Genomic DNA, 19,556 nt, shown 5'->3' with positions numbered 1-19,556 from the left:
TTCATTGACAGCATGTATGAGTGAATCTACAGGTAAGTGATTAGATGTGTGCATACATCTATGAATCACTGAGTGGGTTTTTAGATACTTGTATTTCTGTAACAATGGATTCAAATATGATACTCTGTATTTTACAAAGAGTGATGAAAGATTTTACTGGTGTATGAAAAGGTGTATGTGATTGTCACGTGGATGATGTCATCAGTGATGTCATTTGAGATGCCATCAGTGATGTCACTGACCATGTCATGAATGATGTAATATGTGACATCATCAGCAGTGGATTGCGGGTGCGCGAAATATAGTTAGTACAACTAACTATTTAGGAGCAATTTCAATGGTTTTGTATGCGTGAAATGTCCAGCTAACTATAACACCCCTAAAACGTATAGTTTTTTGAGTGAATTTTAAAGGTTTTTAAATGCTAATTCCTAACTATATAAGGCCTGAAACCTATGGTTTTTTCAGTGAATATATATATATATATATATATATATATATATATATATATATATATATTTCCTCCCAAATGCCCTGAGCTTTACAGAGGTCACACGATGCAGCTCCTACCATCCGGTCTACAAGCGAGGCTGCTCTGTAAAGCTCAGGGCATTTGGGAGGAAATATATATATATATATATAAAGATATGAAACCTGACCTGTACAAGAACACTTTCTGTCTCTTGAGAAGAAGAATCACTGCTGCCAGGTCCCCCTGGTAGAAACAAACATCACTAGATATACATATTCTTTAGTCATTGATGAATATTTGTCTAAATCTAAGTCTGACTGAAAGCTTCTATGAATATGCATGTCTACTGCATTAGGAGAGAAGCTAACCCAAATGTAATAGCCTCTTCCTCCTTTGCATCTGTGTCTACATTTGTGTGTTGGCTCCTATCTAGGTCCTCAACTGGAATGTACCAGAATTAATAGAAATGTATCACCTAAATTGTTCTTGTATTAACTTTTTTCCCTATAAAGAGCCTTAATTTTTCTCAGATCTTCCTACCTAAGATTTGCCTTGAACGTCAATACTATCCCTACTCTCACTAGCTCCTACCTCCCAGGCATTGCCACCAACGAAATCCGGAATTCCACCCACAGCATGTTTCATCACATCCGTACAAGGGCTGGCCCTCTGCTGACCTAACAGTGATCGTCTCAGTGGTCCTCTCAACCCCACCCTTCTCCTCTAAGAGGCTTTACAAATGCAGCAGCCAAACATTGAACAGAAATCAAAACCTCACAACTGAGGAGCTCCATTCTGACAACTCAGTGGCTTGTCATCAGTACTACAGCTTTAAACACTCCTTACAGCTTAACCCAGCTCACCATCTGTGGCGTAACACACTTTAAGCCCCTCCCCTGCAAGGTACATGGAGGGGTCCCCTTCGGACTCAATCAGGAGCTCTCAGGCCAGGGTATTATGCGGAAGGGAACCCCTGGAGCATGGGCCTCCGCATCGCGTGAGCTGCGGGCCCTATGGTGTGGCACTGATCACTATCAGCCAACAAGTTGGAAAACTGCCAAGTAAACCGACGCACTAGCAACAACTCATCTTCACTAAACATTATTATAAATCCCAACAGTCAAGAGAGAGAAGAACTAGGGAAATCACTCTTTCCTTTCTTGTTTTCAATTATAGCCTGAGATTTGACTTTCTCCCACAGACATCCCCAATATTCCATCCCTTCAATAAGCTCAGGACACTGACCACCCCAAAGGTCCCTAAGTTAATATGCCAATAAAACATCTCTCTCTGACCTCCGTCCCCTCAGGTCTTCTCGTGCACAAGACCCATTTATCAGAGTGACTGAACATGGACAAATCTGTCCATTTGTTAAGGGCATAATGTCCACAGTTATTTGTTCTATTTCAGTCCACACCCATACTGTTGACTGCTAGTTTAATCTTACTTGCAGGGCTATCTTGTAAGTAGTGACATGTGGTTTTTTTGTATCAAAATTCACATCTGAAATGAAATCTCACATTTAAATATCACATTTACCCTTTTAAGATGGCTCATATTTAAAAAGTTTAGTGTATGCATTTGTTTTTATGATTTGTTATTTCTTTCGTATGTATGTTGCTCTTGGTCTTTTTGAACCCCTATCAGTTATATTACAGTATTTTGTCCTGTAAAAGTTCTCCTTTACTTTGACACTTGTAAGGAAATGCCCAGGATACACATCAAGACCTACTCGCACATATCCTCCATGTTTTAAAGAGGCTGACAATTTTCAATTAGTTCCATTAATGAATGAATGAAGTTATTTAGTCAGTGCCAATATGTATCGTGTCACTAGCACAGGATACCAGATTTGAGTCAATAATACCAAGCTACCCGGAAACCAAAGTAAATGAGTTCACAGAAAAGAGGAGTTTTTAGATAGGCAAGATGTATTTAGAGATCAGATTATTTATTTATTTCTAAAGTTTTATATAGTGCGAACATGACCACCAAGAGTATCAGAGCGCTTTACAGATAATGCAGCAAGGAAGGGTATAGGCAAACATACATAGTCAACAGAGCGAAATGTATAAAAGATTATTAAAAATGTCCAACAGTCACACAAGCAAAACCTCTGGGCAACAAACAGAAGCTCAGGACCCCAGGTCAAGTGGGGAAGGCAGACTGAGGCAAATATTTCTTCATCAAGAGTCCTTTAACTTCCATTTTGAAGCAGACAGTGGAAGGGATCACCCTGACTAGGGGGGGGCGGAGAATTCCTCGGCGCAAAGCCTCAGAAGGCACGATTGTAAGTCTTTTTTTCCTTGAATTTTTGTGGTTTGAGTAGGAGGGTGCTGGCACTTCTGGAGGCTCTTGTACCACAAGAGAGCTCAAGTTTCTGAACGAGGTAAAGCGGGGTCTTGAAGTGGATGGCTTTGTGTGCCATGCATGGAATTAGATTAGAGGGTCAAAAAGGAGATTTCAGTGGTGGGGCCAGTTCAAAGAAAGGCTCTATCAAGAATTCAGGCACCCCTATAGCATGGACCTACAAGTAGAAGGTAGATTCAGACGGAAAGAAGGCCAGGCCTAGTCTAATAGAAGAGACAGTGGTCCACCCACAAATTCACAAGGGCTTTCTTGTAACTAAGGGCCTGATTTAGAGTTTCGATGTCGAGTTATTTCATGACAAACGTGGCAGATATTCCATCATCTTTATTTCAAGTGTTTTACATCTTACGGCACTTGTCATACGAAGAATGTCACATCTGTGATGGAATGACCTGTCCGCCACATTTTTAAACCAGGCCCTTAGTGTTTTATTGCTCTTGTCTTTGTCTAACTCCTAGAATTTAGTAGTAAGCCAAGAGTGATGCAAGAGTAAGTTACTTTAACTCACGGCAAACCTTTTATGCCTTCAGGCCCAAAGTCTTGAAAAGACTGAGTATATAATCAATGAACCTGTGAAGCTTACAAAACCAAGAGGAAAGATGGTAAAACTCCTGCAAACTGAAAACCTGTCCCCGCAGGGAGGCTGCAGCCCTACTGCCCTCCTGACAGTCCGCTTAGCCAGTGCTGAATACAGCAGCCATGGAGTGATGAGCCTAAAGCTGTGAACATCGCAAATCCTTGGAAGGAATATCCCTAGTGTGACACTGAGTAAAGAGAGGCTGTCTTGTAATTTCTGTTTTCACCATAAACCTGGGTAATGTTCCTGGTCTGTAACTTGTTAATGTTCACGTTGAAACTGACACACTGTCCGGCAGCCTCGCTTTTGGTGAGGTAAGTGCTTTGGTAGGTTTGGAAACTGACATTTTCCATTTTTTATGCAGTATTACATTTATTAGTAGGGGCAAGAGTAAGGATGACCTATGACAGAGTGATAAGAAATTAAAACAATGCTAGGGCTTTCCGTTAGTACTGAGAGTATGCATACAGCGATCTGAATAAACGAGTTTTGAAAAACAATATATAAAAATATAGTTCTTTTTCTGTAAAATAAACAAAACTCCAAACCTTGAAAAAGAAAGTCAGTCTTACCTGATCATTCTTCACCGCAGCCCCATTATCATGGGCCCTGTTTCGAAACGCGTTGTGTTTTGCAAAATCGCCTTCATCATTCTGAAAGATATCCAAAGAAAACAAGTCAGGTCAGAACTAGGAGCTCGTTCTTTAAATTTGGATAAAGTTAGTGGAAACTTTTATCCTTTAAAACTCGATTGTTCTTGGTGAGAATTAAACTTGAAGTAACAGAACCCTTCATCTCGCAGGCCTTTGCAGGTATATAGCTATCTTTTCTCCAGTCAAAACAGATTGTTTTTAATGATGACTATTAGACTCATTATGTTGTTTTTTAAGCTCGAATAATCATAAGGGCTCAATTGATGGTTATTGTGGTATCCGTCTTGGTACTTTCAGACAGCAGCATGAAGATATGGGGCCCTAATACGTAAAGGACGCACTTTCCCTGTTTGTGCCTGGTGCACCTTGAAACAGGTGCGCAAGCGCAAACTGGTTAAGTGCGCCCTATGACATAGAATGCGTTTCCCCCAGGGCAGCCGCCAGCTCACGCCTCCCTGGGGGAGCTCATTCCTATAAAAAACGGAGTGGCTGCTTTAAAGTGTTTTCACTGTGCAGGCAGCACCCGCCTGCACTTTCCAAGGGGTTCAAAGAGCCCCTTGCAGGCAGGTGCAGTCGCTGACTGCACCCACCTGCAAGGGGAGGTCTGGGGGTCCATGGGACTAGGATCCCCTTTCCCCCTCCAGAGGGCTGCTGTCAGGGGGTGCACTGACAGTGCACAACCTTTATGTTGGCGCACTGTCAATGTGCCTCCAGAGAGCTTCTTTGGCTCTGCGCCCGCATCTGCAATACGGCTCAGGCGCAGAGTCAAAGGGATTCCTTCATTTGCACATTTGCATGGGACACGCCCCCATGCAAATGAGGGAACGCCCTCTGCAGATAGCGCTGGCGGTGTATGTGTGCCAGTGCTATCGGTGTTATAGAAGGGGCCGCACAAGCGTCTGCAGCTCATTCTGTAATACCAAAGTGCCCGAGGGGCGCACATAGCTGGCTCAGACACCCATTGCGCCCCTGAGGCACTCTCTGTAATTCGGCCGATAGTCGACTTTTATGTTCCTTGTGAGGCTGCCATATTTGGGTGGACACATGGCGGCAGGCCGTCTCTCGAACCCCTCACCGCTAATTGTGGCACAAATGAAAAGTCACAAATCAAGTGGCAACATTCAAATAGCTAAGTCATATTATTTTCAAATCACTGAAAAAAGCGCAGTAATATTTGTTCAACATTTGAATCCAAATCCATTGAGAAGAGCCCACAGAACACTATTTAAAGAACAAACTGCTTATTAAAGGTGTTTCTGTGAATGTTTGGCCTTTCTCTTGTCTTAGGTGCGAAATGCTTCAAAATTTTCAGAATTATAAACTATTTAGTAACTACATGTTTTTAGGATAGAGAGTAAACATGACTTTCTCTTGGGACTCCATGAGACATCAGACTCTCTGAGGAACTCTGTACTAATATCAAGCAACTTCCTTTCAAGGTTAGATCAAATATAAATATCTCAATCTCACATAAGAAACTCTCTCCTGTTGTGGTGATAATGTTTCTAAAGAGTTGAACACAGACATCGAACAATGACTGTTATTGCAGGGGAGATGAGTTTTGAGGCAAAGAACCAGATTCAAAGCTTTACATAAGTGTTTGTATTGTGTACTGACTTAAGTGTATATTACTCACCTAGAAACCTTTACCCACATTTACCTACCCTTCTCTTCAGTAAGCATTTCTCAACCCAGGAAATTCATGTCTTGAGCCGACAGTAAGACAGAACTATTTACAAAAAGGTGTTGTGATGTAGCTTGACACAAGGAGCTCAACATGTCATAGCTGATTGAGCCAATGATCAACCTTCCCACAGATACCCTTGAGGTTATGTGATTGATATGAGGGTGAAGGGGGCAACCATGACTCATGCCACTGACAGCTTGAGAAGTGTAGTAATGTTTATAAGCTAGATAAAGGGTTTGTCTCAAATATTCAGAGTTACTGTGTTGCTTGAACTTAGATAGTTTATAAAGGAAGAGTCAAAAAAATTTAGGGCCAGATGTACCACCCTTCCAATTTGCGAGTCGCAAATTGCATCGTTTTGCGACTCGCAATTTGCGACTCGCAAATTGGAATTTACAACAGTGTCTCAGACACTGTTTGCGATTCCTAATGGGGTGGCAAATTGCCTGACTCATTCATTTTCATTAGGCCGGTGCAATTTGCGACCCTATTGAGAATGGCGAGCACTCCAAGGGATACTGGCCTGCTGGCGTCAGCAGACCACCATGTCTGTGACTGCTTTTTAAATGAAGCAGTTTTTTTTTATTGCAGCCCATTTTCCTCAAAGAAAACCGGGATGCATTAAAAAAATTTTTTTTTATCTTACTGTTTCATATTTTGTAAGAGTAGGCAGTGGTCCTTGGGACCACTGCCTGCTCTTAAAAAATATTTTCAATGCCATTCATAAAGGAGAATGTGTCGCAAAACAATCTTACATTGAAGTGCGAGTCACTATTGGTAAAGGACATGCCTCTTTCTAAAAGCGAGTCAAAACCCTATTTTGAGGGTCGGTAATAGGTTACAGAGTCTCAAAATAGGGATTGAAAATAGGGCAGACCTATTTTGTGGCCGCAAATGGCCCGATTTACCGTTTGCAACCGCAAAAAACGGTGGTACATCTGGCCCTTAATGTACTAATGGTCTACACCACAGATAATGTAACCCAGTTTGAGAAGTTTACGCACCTGGCTCTGCCACAGCTGTCTTCCTGCAGAGCTTTCACCTCCCTCTGGCAGGACATTGATGGGCCCAATATTGGATCACACTGTGGGGCATATTTACAAAGTGCGCACAATGCAGCTGCGTCATTTTTTTTTATGCCGGGCCGTGCTTTCTTTGCTCTATATTTACAAAGAGACACATCTAGGTAGATGTGTCACTTTTTGTTGGGACTCATCATTATTTTCCTTCATCGTAATCGGCTGCGTCAGATTAGAATGAATATATGCAAGGTAGGCCTTCCTTCGTAAAATACCCAGTAAAACTGACGTAATGGTATTTATGACTTTTTCCAAAAGTCACACATCGTCAGGAAGTGAGCCGCTGCCCTTGAGACGCGTCGAAAATCCCACGCCTCTAAAACCCAGGCGTAGGAATGATGCATTGGCTGTTCAGGCGGAATCTGACCAGCTAAAGGAGGTTGAAATATTGTAAACTGCAATCAAGTCACGTCCTCGCAACAGGTGTGCACATGTGAGGTAAGTAACACATTAAATCACATACTACACACCAATAATTACTTATGTCACACATACGTAGGCAAGGTGGTGCACATAGGTACCCCATGCCCGCATCCAGGACCAATGGAATAGAGTGAAAGGTGAGTTTTTTCCTTTTGACATTCTAATTCATTGGTCCCGCACCAAAGGCTACTTGTGTCAGTCAAAACTGATGCATCGCCTCTTTTTTTGACGCATTGCTGTAGTTGCATCAGTTTTATGACCAACAACAGCAATCCGACACTTGTGGACTGAATGCCTTGCGTCATCCTTCCCACAGATATGTCAAAATTTCTAACGCATCCATAGGACTTTGGGACCTTTTGCCATGGAACCCCGTATTGTAAATACAGCGCATCCATAGCATTGTTAGGATTTTTCATGCAGGTGCAAGAAATGTTGATCCCTCGCTGCCTTTGCTCATCAATTAATCATTTCTTGTAAATATGCCCTATGTGTCAGGGGTTGCAGCTCGTCACTTTCGGAGTGCCAACGAAGGGCAACCAAAAATCCAGCCAAGTCAGCGGCAGTGTTCCATTCTTCTACTACAGCTCCTTTTTGTTTTGGTTGAGCGCACACGATTACCCCTTCTCTGCTCGGAGCCCCAGAAGTAGGACCTGTGCTTGTGGTCCAATGAGAAAAGCCCTCTAAGGAACCTGCAAGTCACAAAATCCATTTTGAACATTACTCAGCCTGAATTTAATCTAAAAATTAACTGTTTCACGAATTTTTTTAAGCTAAAACAATTACATCATGTTGTACAGTGGTAAAGCTAGAGGTACTGCTACCTGGAGCAGCCCCTAAGTTTGCCACCCAGGTGCAGGTAAGAGCGAGGGCGGCGGCAGCCTAGAAACAACTTGTCCCAGGGTGGGGGGATGGCGGCTGACAGACGACTTGTTCTCGGGGACAGGGGATGGTGGTAGTCGACAGACACAACGCCACCCGCCCCAAAAACAGTGAATTAGTGGCTACATTAGGCTGTGCAGCACCAGTTCCCTGGCTGCCATAATTGGTTCAAAATGCAATTGAGGCAGTGGCAGATGATTTTGGAGGCCACACATAACATACAATTAAAGATGGGTAAAAAGTGAATTCCAGGGATGTTTCTCACCTCGGGTTGTGAGTGACAACAATGGTGAACATTGGATACTGGGTATTCAAGAGGATAGAAGTCGGATACGTACGGAGCATTAAGTTAATAGGAAATCTTATGTTATTTGTGAGGCGTGAATCGGCACATTAGTACTCATCAAGTTGATCCTCTAGAACATTCAGCAGGTATGCACACCTATCAGTGGGACATCATCCGCAACATGTTTTACAGTTTTTCAGATTATAAGAGAGATGTTGTATTTCTTGTAGATTAGCGGGACGCTTGGATTGCTACATTTAAAAAACGCCGATATTCACTGGATGTGAAAGGACAGACACGGAATTTAACTACAGGAAACTGCCCCTGATGAAGGGAAATCCGTTTCCCAAAATGGATTGGGCTCCGGACTCTATGACATTTATTATCCTATGAACTCAGAGACTTTGTAAATACATGATGTCCTCAACAAAGAGCTGCCTGGTTATTGAAATGATGAACCATATAAATGTATCTATTTAGATAGACAGTTGACACTAGAGATGTATGTAAATAATATATGATGCACATCTAGAAATAATGATGTAATTGTTTCTTAATTATGAAATACGATGGTTTTTTAAGATAAAGAAATCGTTTTGAACAAGCAAATAGTTGTTTATTTATTAATTTCAAGTGGAAAATAGTTTTACAGGGTACAGTGCACACTGCATGCAGACTGCTGTCTGCACTCCTTAGCATCAATTAGACAACAAGACAAAAAGACAACGAGGCAACGAGAGCGAAGTGGGGTTCTGATGACATCATAGACAGCTCGAGCTTCGCTCTCGTTGTCTATTTGATATCACTCAGGTCCCTTCGGTGAAAAACATCCTGGTAATTCACTGTTACCCATCTATTCTTCTATATAATAAATATACATGGAGCTTGTGCCTTAGAAAACGGTATTAAGGTATGCTTGTTGAATTGAGGACAGACGGATCGTGCCTTCAATTATTGTGTATAGTGTCATGCGTGTGCCCGACCCGCCTCCCAGCTGAGCCGCCCTCCCACTAACTTATTATAGCGCTCCTCGCCCTGCAGACGCTGTGACTCGCTCCTCCTCACGGTCTGAGTGGTCGCTCCCTGGCAGACACCTGGTATCGTAGCGCTGCTCCGTTTCAGAAGCTCTTAAAAACTTGCATTTATTTTCGCCTGCTTTGTGCCTTGTATAGCGCTTTGCCCAATTAGCGCTGTAGCTATTCAATCTGCTTGTTTCCTAACATTGATTGCGCATTTGTCAATAGCGCTCCGCTCTGCTCCTCCCCCCGCCTCCATTTTGCCTGTTTGTTGTCGTCCTCGTGTGCCCGACCCGCCTCCCAGCTGAGCCGCCCTCGCCCCTCCCCCTCCACCATCCATTTATGACAGTTTCTCCCGCGCGCAGCGACCGCGCCCAATCCGCGCCGAAGGTGCGCCAAAGGTAAGCCCGTCTACGCCCGTCCGCGCCTGGACCGCGCCCAGCGCCAGACCCCCTGCCCCTCGCGCTGCCCAGCCCTCCCGCATTACCTACGATGCCGCCACCCTCCTAGCCCTTAACCCCGGTCGCGCCCCCACCTGCTTCCAAGCCGCTCCTGGACACACCCATGGACCATTCTCTTGCTATTCCTGCAAATTCAGCGGCACCGACAACATCTCCGCTACGACCACACCACAGATTCCCGACCCCAACCACCTACAATGCATCCTTCTCAACACCCGCTCGGTGCACAGGCACGCCATTGACCTATGGAACCTACTAGACACCATCTCTCCAGACGTCGCCTTCCTAACGGAAACATGGATGAACGCTTCCTCCGCCCCAGACATCACCATTGCCATCCCTGAAGACTATAAGATCATACGCAAGGACCGTACCGGCCACACAGGAGGAGGCATCGCTATCGTCCATAAGAAATCAATCCGCATCTCAACCAGCTCTGACACCAACCTCGCCAACTCCGAACACCTCCACTTCCAAATACACATCGACCCAAAGACCACACTCAGAGGCACCCTCCTCTACAGACCACCAGGACCTCGCGCTAAATTCAGTGAAGACATCACGGACTTCATCACTCCACACGCGCTCCCCTCCAAAGAATACACCCTTCTGGGAGACCTCAACTTTCACCTTGAAAAGAACAACGACCGCAACACCTCCACCCTCTTGGACAACCTCGCCAACCTCGGACTTAAACAACTAGTCACTTCCCCCACCCACATCGCAGGTCACACACTCGACCCCATCTTCACCTCCAGCAATCATGTCTCCTTCAGCCACACTACGGATCTCCTCTGGACAGACCACAGCTGCGTTCACTTCACCTACAACAAGCCAAAACCCACCAACCACCTCCAACCAACTCTGCAAAGAAACTGGAACAAGATCACCATCGACCAGATCTCCGCATCGCTCCTTCGAAACACCCCAGCCCACTCTTCTAACCCAGACCAAGCCGCCGCCAACTTCACCCTATGGTTATCCAACACCGCCGACACCTTAGCACCACTGAGAAAACGTCAAAGCAAACCTGACAACAAGAAGGCCTCATGGTTCAATGATGATCTTAAAAAGTCCAAGAAATTCTGCCGCTCCCTTGAAAAGGCCTGGAAAAAAGACCCAACCACTAGCACCAAGGACGCCTTCAAAAACGCCGCCCGCACTCACCACCAACTAATCCGAAAGGCCAAGAAAACAGCATTCAAGGATCGACTTGACAACAACGCCCACAACAGCAAGGAACTCTTCAACATCGTCAAGGAATTCTCCAACCCCTCAGCCAACTCCAACGACATCACCCCCTCTCAAGCCCTCTGCGACTCCCTAGCCTCATTCTTCCACAACAAAATTGCCGACATCCACAACAGCTTCGACAACCAACCCAGAGACCAACCCACCCAACCATTTGCTGAACACTCTCCCCCCGTAAACACCCTCAACGACTGGACCCCAATGTCTACTGAGGACACAATCCGCCTGATGAATTCCATCCACTCAGGCTCCCCCACAGACCCATGTCCTCATCACATCTTCAACAAAGCAGGCTCCGTCATAGCACCGCACCTACGAGACGTCATCAACTGCTCCTTCGACTCCGCCACCTTCCCGGAAAGCTGGAAACACGCTGAACTCACCGCCCTTCTAAAAAAACCCACAGCGAACCCCACCGAACTCAAAAATTACCGCCCCATTTCGCTCCTTCCATTCCCGGCCAAAGTCATCGAGAAAGCCGTCAACAACCAGCTCGCCGCTTTCCTCGAAGCCAACAAATCCCTCGACTCCTCACAATCTGGCTTCCGAGCAAAACACAGCACTGAGACCGCCCTCATCGCAGCAACAGACGACATTCGAACCCTATTGGACAATGGAGACACAGTCGCCCTCATCCTCCTCGACCTCTCGGCAGCATTCGACACAGTTTGTCACAGCACCCTGTTACAACGCCTCAATAACATCGGAATACAAGGAAAAGCACTTGAATGGATCACCTCGTTCCTCACCGGAAGAACCCAGAGAGTCCGCCTCCCACCATTCAAGTCCGAAGCCACTGGAGTCATCTGTGGAGTACCACAAGGATCCTCACTCAGCCCCACCCTCTTCAACGTTTACATGAGCCCCCTCGCGGCCATCGCCCGCCAACACAACCTCAACATCATCTCTTACGCGGATGACACTCAACTAATCCTTTCTCTCACCAATGACCCCAGCACCGCCAAAACTAACCTACACGAAGGAATGAAAGAAGTTGCCGAATGGATGAAACAAAGCCGTCTGAAACTGAACTCAGACAAAACAGAAGTCCTCATCTTAGGTACATCCCCCTCTGCATGGGACGACTCTTGGTGGCCGGAAGCCCTTGGAAAAGCACCCATCCCGACAGACCACGCACGGAACCTAGGCGTCATCCTGGATTCTTCACTCTCAATGAACAGACAAGTCAGCGCCGTTACCTCATCCTGCTTCAACATTCTTCGCATGCTCAGAAAAACATTTCGCTGGATCCCCACCGAAACAAGGAAAACAGTCACCCATGCTCTAGTCACGAGCCGTTTAGACTACGGAAACACCCTCTACGCAGGTACGTCCGCTAAACTTCAGAAGAAACTCCAACGAATCCAAAACGCCTCAGCCAGGATCATATTAGACATCCCGCGCAACGAACACATCTCTGGTCACCTGAAAGACCTCCACTGGCTACCCGTCAATAAGAGAATCACCTTCCGACTGCTAACCCACGCACACAAATCACTCTACGACATCGGACCAGAATGCCTCAACTCACGACTATCCTTCTACACCCCCTCCCGCCAACTTCGCTCTTCCAGTCAAGCCCTCGCCACTGTACCTCGCATCAACAAGACCACCATGGGAGGCAGATCATTCTCTTACCTGGCTGCTAAAACATGGAACTCACTCCCCGCTTACCTTCGCCTCACCCAGAACCACCTAGCATTCAGAAAGCAACTTAAAACGTGGATATTTGACAAGTAATCCTCCTCCCATTTCTAAGCGCCTTGAGACCCTCTGGGTAGGTAGTGCGCTATATAAATTCTCTGACTTGACTTGACTTGACATGCAGTGGCATAACCAAATTTAAGGGGGCCCCCTGCAAAGTACATGCAGGAGGCCCCCACATGCTCCTGACCAGTTCAAAGCTCTCAGGCCACGGGCCTGCCAGTGCCAGAGTGGGTCCTGGAGCTTGCACCCCCCGTACCACGGGGTCTGTGGCGGGTTTTGTTACCCCACTGGTGTTATGCTTAATAGCCTGACACCTAAACCTTAAATCAGAGCTCCGACACCTTCCCAGGGTCCTGGAAATAAACAAAAGATACCCAAATACTCAAATAATTCAGAATCCATCAGTCATCATTTCAAATATATGAAAAACATGGTTTTCTGGTCAATTTAACATAACAATTAGAATTACGAAAGTCATCTTAATTTATGTGACTGGGGCTCATTGTCTCACCGGAACTGCTTGAATTTCCTTTCAGCTATAAAATATTAAAACCAGATATGAGAATCTATAGTACTATACTTTCCTAAAATTAATGAAATGGTTAATAGACTATTTTCCCCAAATTCCCCTGCCATTAATCAATGGGAAATTATTTCGATGTGAAACCATTTCAAATGTAACAAGTTCTTGCACCTATATATTTTTTTCCCACTAACGGCTCACAATAAAAGCACTATATGTGCATGTGTGTGCTTTCTTATGACGTTTCTGATCATTAGAAATGGCTGATTTCTAACGTTTGTCTCACAAATTATCACTGCTGCGTTCCACACCTCCATCCCTATGCTAGCGTACATGCTCATTTTCATTCCCTCTTTCGTTTGAATTTAAACTGGTACTTTTAATAATAAAGAAAACACTATGGGGCATATTTACAAGCCCCTATTGCCACCGGAACTTCACTTTTTTGACGTTGTGGTGGCGATACGGGCTTCGCCTTAATTACAAGTAAGTGTTATGCCACTTAACTCAGTGGAATTTATTATAGCTATCCTCTCCAAATTCCGCTTTGTTTTTAATAATATTCCTTTGAAAATTGACAAAAGGAAAAGGAAATGCTCTCGGTATTAATCAATAGCTTTGAAGGGCAAACACACGGTACCGCCTGGCATGGAAGAAGCCGTCAAAGTCAATTATAAAGGAACTTGGGCTCTACCCAGCATCCGCTCAGATTACTGGGCATTTTATATTAAACAAGTCAGATCTCTGCTTGTTTACAGAGGTCAATCTCCACCATCTGCATGCTCAAGCTCCAACAGACTCTAAAAGAGGTGGGCAAAACTTTGTGTTAGTGAAAAGGGTACTCTGTCGCTGTTGGAGTAAGCTCTCTGTCAAAGTCTAAATCGGTCCTTAGTCACTTTTTTGGTTTTTACAATCAAACAGCAGGGCAAGACGGAACGTTGTAGTCAGACAGGGCTCCACAGGCCATGAATCTTTACTTTGAGATTCCCTGAACCAGTTTTCAGCACACCAAGAGCTCTAAGGATGATAAACCTGGTTATCTTGCCCTCCAAAGCATGCCATCCCTAGAGAAGCCATGCGACCCTGCCTCAGTTCACCAAGGGTGGAAAAATGACTAAGTCCCACTTTCCTTCAAGTGTTGGGGAAGTAACTCCTAATCTCTCCTGCAGCCCACAGGTCTTTAGGACAGGCTTCCAAACACCAGCATCTCATTTAGAGATTGGCAAACGTGAGAAAACAGGCACAAAAGATATTTCACTCATTTTTGCATTTACATGTATTGTGAGTCAGGTTCTGATTGCACGACTCAGATTTTGCTCTTGTGACAACTAGTAACTGTAGGCATATTTAGGAAGTTTGTAACACAAAGAATCTCTGTGGCAGGGTGTAAGCTGCCACATCACTATCAATATTATCCACAAAGTAATAATGATAGGGAAACCCTAATGAGGTCTCTCACAAATTGCCCACCTCTAAACACCAGCCACCGGTAATGGTCTTAAATACAACATATATAAACAAGAATAAGATAGGCATATGTACAGAGACAGAAGCACAAATAATCTTTGGATTCATTACACAATACACAGAAAAGTGATGATGACAGGAACAAGTTTTGAGTTGATTCGATAGATCTTTTATTTGTAAATTTATGCAACACAGCCAAAGCATTTCACCCTTGCGGGCTTCTTCAGGGCAAAGAGTAATCCACCAAGCAAAAATATCACACAATAGTCACATGTGATGGTGGATGAAGCTTGTGCATGGTCCTAGCAACAAATCTTTAATATGCATACAATGCTGAACCCGTCAGCAGTCATAAATGGAAAAATTGTGGCTACTAGTAAAGCTTCGCAGATGGTAGCATCGCGAACCCAAGCGCATCGAGTGTTGTGCTATTATGCCAAATTGTAAACGGCTGACGAACGTACTCCTTCCACGTCTGAGTCAAAAAGACTGAATGAGATGAATGGATTACAGGGATTGTCCTTGCTTCCTCAATTATGTTGCTCCTATTAGAAAAAGTGCCTGTTTCTCTGGCTTTTTTGCATAAATCATGTCCATAATTCCCCATCCCCATTCTTCCTCCAACTACCAGACACATTTGCTGAAGAGGTGCCTCTCTCATCTTTCAGGAAAATCGTTAATGCTGCCAACCTACACATATTTACCATAAAATAAATGTGACCCATTGTCTCATCCCTTCCCTCCACAGATTCATTGATAAATGTGGCTATAATCAGAAAACGAATAATTCAGTAGTTCTGTCTTATGTCTTCTGATGTATTCATTTCAAACCCTTGACACTGAAGTCCACAAATCAGCGGAACGTCTTGTCTTCCTTTCCCTTATCAAACAGTGCCCTCTACATAACTAATCCATGCTTCGATTAATCTCAGCCACTGGTAATTACTCAGGCAGATTTCCAGTCCATTGTTATTTTGTGCATCATGCCACCTTAGTTTGGACCCAGCTATATGCAAATCATATGCATCTCAGTCCATTGGTATTTTGCCCACCATGCCACCTCAGTTTGGCTGATGGGCCACGACAAGGGGGAAGCCTGTCCTGGATTGCTTGTGTTCCAGTTCAGGGAGGATCTGGCCTCGCTGTACTGGCTGGACTGTTCCTACTGGAGCAGGGTCAAGACTGATTTGCAAATAGCTAGGTCCGAACTGAGGTGGCATGGTGTGCAAAATAATGATGATCTAGGATATGGCTCCGAGTAATTACCAGTAGCTGCGATTAATTCAAGCATTCCGTCCATCGCTTTTGTATACTTTAGTAGATCTTAATACAGTTCTCCCATAAACAGTGCTCAGCTTCAGGTAGCTGTGGCACAAGCAGCAGAAAATTCCCCAGAGGAAGCATGTTGAAATTGAAGCTGTACCGGCAAATTTAAAGTCAGGAAAAAAACAAAATACAATTCTTAGACCAATTTTAAAAAAACGAGAAATTGTTAATCTTTACAAGATTCCAAAATGATCAAAATTAAATGAGGCGAACCGGAGGTACGAATTTTTAAAACACGAGGTAAAAAGTTAGAAGAAACAAGGTAGCAATATAAATGTTCGATTTGTGGAGACTAAAGTGCGACTTCAGGCTGATTGCGATGAAGTAGGGATCGGCCACACCAAACGGATGCACAGGTTGGTAATGTCAGAATGCAGCGCCAGCAACAGTCTCTTAAAGTTAAAAATGCTGTTTCAAGGCTCCTTCTAAATCATCTGGTTTTGATATCAAATCTCAGAATGAGACAAAGCTGGATTTGCGCCCTGTCCTGGTTTAAGGTTTTTCCTTTAGACTTATTCGTAAATTTCTTTATTGTCATTTCAAAATGCATAAAGAAAACCAGCATGTTTATTATGAAAGGAGCATTACACAGCTGTCCCATTTTAAACATACTGTAAAGCATTACAGGGTGAACTTACCCATGCTCCAACCTCCCCTCGTGCTGCAGGATCAATATCCATCTCACGGTGACAACATTAAGTCATAAGACAAGAGAGAGAAAAGCTAAAAAGTCCATACACAACACTAAACTGCAATTAATGGAGCATTCATGTTCCTCTGGATATGTTGTGAGATGGTCAAACTGATCTGAATGTCCCTCCTGTCACGCCACTGAGCCACTTCACTCGCCTGTTTCAATCACTTCCCCATCCTCTTGGTCTATTGCCTCTGGCAGAGCTTCATTTGGAGACTCCAACACTGCTTGTGCCATAATTCACCAGGAGAGTAAGTCGTCTGTAAACCTGTCATACCTACGGGTTTGCCTCATGTGTGCCTGCTCTCCTCCAGCCCATTCGAGTAAAACCCTGAGTAAGTCCTTTTGTTTAGTGGGTCTAGGCTGATCCAGCTGATGGCTATGCGCCATTTAGCAACTATCAACCCTAACATTGTAAAGCAGTGGCTCAATTTTTTCTTTGGGTTATCGGGGAAGACGCCAAGCACACTCTGTTTAATTGTACGCATCCCCTCACACCCCGTCCCCTCTTGAAGATGACCTACTATCTCAGTCTAGTATAGCAAGATAACCGGGCATCGCCGCACGATATGTAGAAAATCAGTCAGACTGGCCCTCATCTAGGATAGCCGGTGATCTGGAGGGGTAGATCGTGTGTAGCCTCTTACGTGAGAGATATATCATGTGCACTATATTAAATTGAATTTGTTTAATGTGCTAACGAAGACCCTTCATACTGCTGCATGTATCTTCGACCAATCTTTAGGCTCAAAGGGCTCTCTACTATCTCGCTGCCAGATTTGCTCCAGACAGAGTGGAGTTAAATACCTATCAGCGCAGACATGCGGTAGATAAATGTAATGACCTTATATCCCCCACCATAGTAAGAAGTGTCACCAAATTCTGCTTAGGCTCAGGAGCCTCAGGGAATGATGGCCAGAGCTGTCAGACCGTGGTTGCTATTTTGGCGTATTGGAGAAATTCAGCATTTTCCACACCAAATGTCTCCATTGGATCCGTCAGGGTTACAAAGTGACCCACCAGCATAATACAAACTCCCTCCAGCAACTGGTCTACTGCCATTGCTCATGACATCTGCTCAAAAGGGCACACTATCTATATATCTAGTTCTGGCGCATATGGCACTCTACCTATGACCCACCGCACGGCTCTCTCCCACAACTGGCCAATCTGACAGATCAGATGTGGAAATACATCAGGTATGACTACACCTCACATCAGCAACACCCCCAGTTGATGACCGTGGTGAGTGCCATCCAATAAGGCCCTCTCCGAATTAGGTTCCCCATCCAGCCAATGGATAGCATGCTGTAAATGCACTGCTAAGTATTAAAGTTCCAGGTAGAGGACCATCACTCTGCCCTTGCCCCATTCTCTCTGGAGGGTTCCAAAGCTTATCCTGCTGCATTTACCAGCCCAAAAGAGCTCCACCAGCAAGTAGTCAAGCTCCCAAAACACCTTCTTTGGTATCTCGTACATAGCGCCCTGCAGCACATACAAACATCGGGGTACGACTGCCTTCTTCACGAGTGATATTTTCCACATCCATGACAATTTTAGCATGCTCCCAAATGCCATAGAGGGGTGCAGATTCAGAATCACGTGCCCCATATTTAAGTCATACACCCATTGTCCTCCATTGGTGATGTAAATGCCCAAATATTTAACATTTTCTACCTGCAAAGATATCCCAACTTGAGGCAACCGGGGAAGTGATAAGCCACGTAGTTGTCCGAGGGGGAAGAGGGCTGACTTTCCTCTGTTGACTTGGAGTCCTGAGAATTCCCAAAATTCATTCATTACATTGAATATTATGGGTCTGGATATATCAGATCTGCACAAGTATATCATAGCGTCATCTGCGTATAATGACACCACATGATCCAAGCTGCCAACATGTATGCCCCGTAAATGTAGCATCTGTCAAAGGTGACATGCCAGAGGCTCCAACGCCAATGCGAATATTAACGGAGACAGGGGGCATCCCTGTTTGGTGCCCCTCTGTGGAAGGATTTCAGCAGAAATAAATCTGCCTGTTAATACTCTCGCCCATGGGCAACCATACAGAAGCTTTATCCAACAAACATAGGTGTGCCCAACAAATTTCTCTATGTCTAGAAATTCCAGAGTATTCTGGTCCTCTTCTAATACTGGGGCATGCATTACGTGAATAAGGTGGTGAAGGTTTCGCAGTATATTATGGTGTGGTATAAAGCCTGATGTGTCTGTGTATACAAACTGGGGGCGATGTGTAAGCAACCTAGCCGCCAGGGCATGACTTAGGATCCTTCGGTCCGCACTCAGGATACAAAGAGGTGGATATAAACTTTGCCACTAGGTGGTCCTTCCCCCTGATTTGATATTAGGACAATGAATAATTCGTTCCTGGAATCCAAAAGCACCTCCCTCTCCAATGCCTCATTGTATACCAGTAACAGGGGGTCCACCAGTGTCCCAGCAAACATTTGATAGAATTCTGCATGGCCCCCCTCCCCTTGGCGATCTATGGCATTCAGCAAAACCAGCTGTGACAAAGGCTCCCAACGGAGTCTCAGTCCTCCCGAGAAAGACACAGCAGATTTTGCAAGTACCCTGGAAGCTGGGCAAAACCCTCCTTGCAGGGAACGCAGTATACGCTGCACTTAAATGTGTAGGGAAGACATCATTTATCACCTTATGGGT

The 19,556-nt window shown here is 44.7% G+C and overlaps 1 protein-coding gene across 1 annotated transcript in view; it reads right to left on the bottom strand.

Moving 5' to 3' along the window:
* The window catches only part of SLC28A3 (solute carrier family 28 member 3), a 304,012-nt gene that overhangs the window by 210,082 nt on the left and 74,374 nt on the right, over nucleotides 1-19,556 (bottom strand). The window contains exon 2 of the mRNA XM_078677411.1: nucleotides 3,992-4,072. Coding sequence (XP_078533537.1) covers nucleotides 3,992-4,072 — 81 coding nt within the window. The remainder of the gene's footprint in view (nucleotides 1-3,991; nucleotides 4,073-19,556) is intronic.

Source organism: Lissotriton helveticus, chromosome 2_1, assembly GCF_964261635.1.
Source record: "Lissotriton helveticus chromosome 2_1, aLisHel1.1, whole genome shotgun sequence".
Lineage (NCBI taxonomy): Eukaryota > Metazoa > Chordata > Amphibia > Caudata > Salamandridae > Lissotriton > Lissotriton helveticus.
This window is presented reverse-complemented; position numbering and strand designations above follow the sequence as displayed.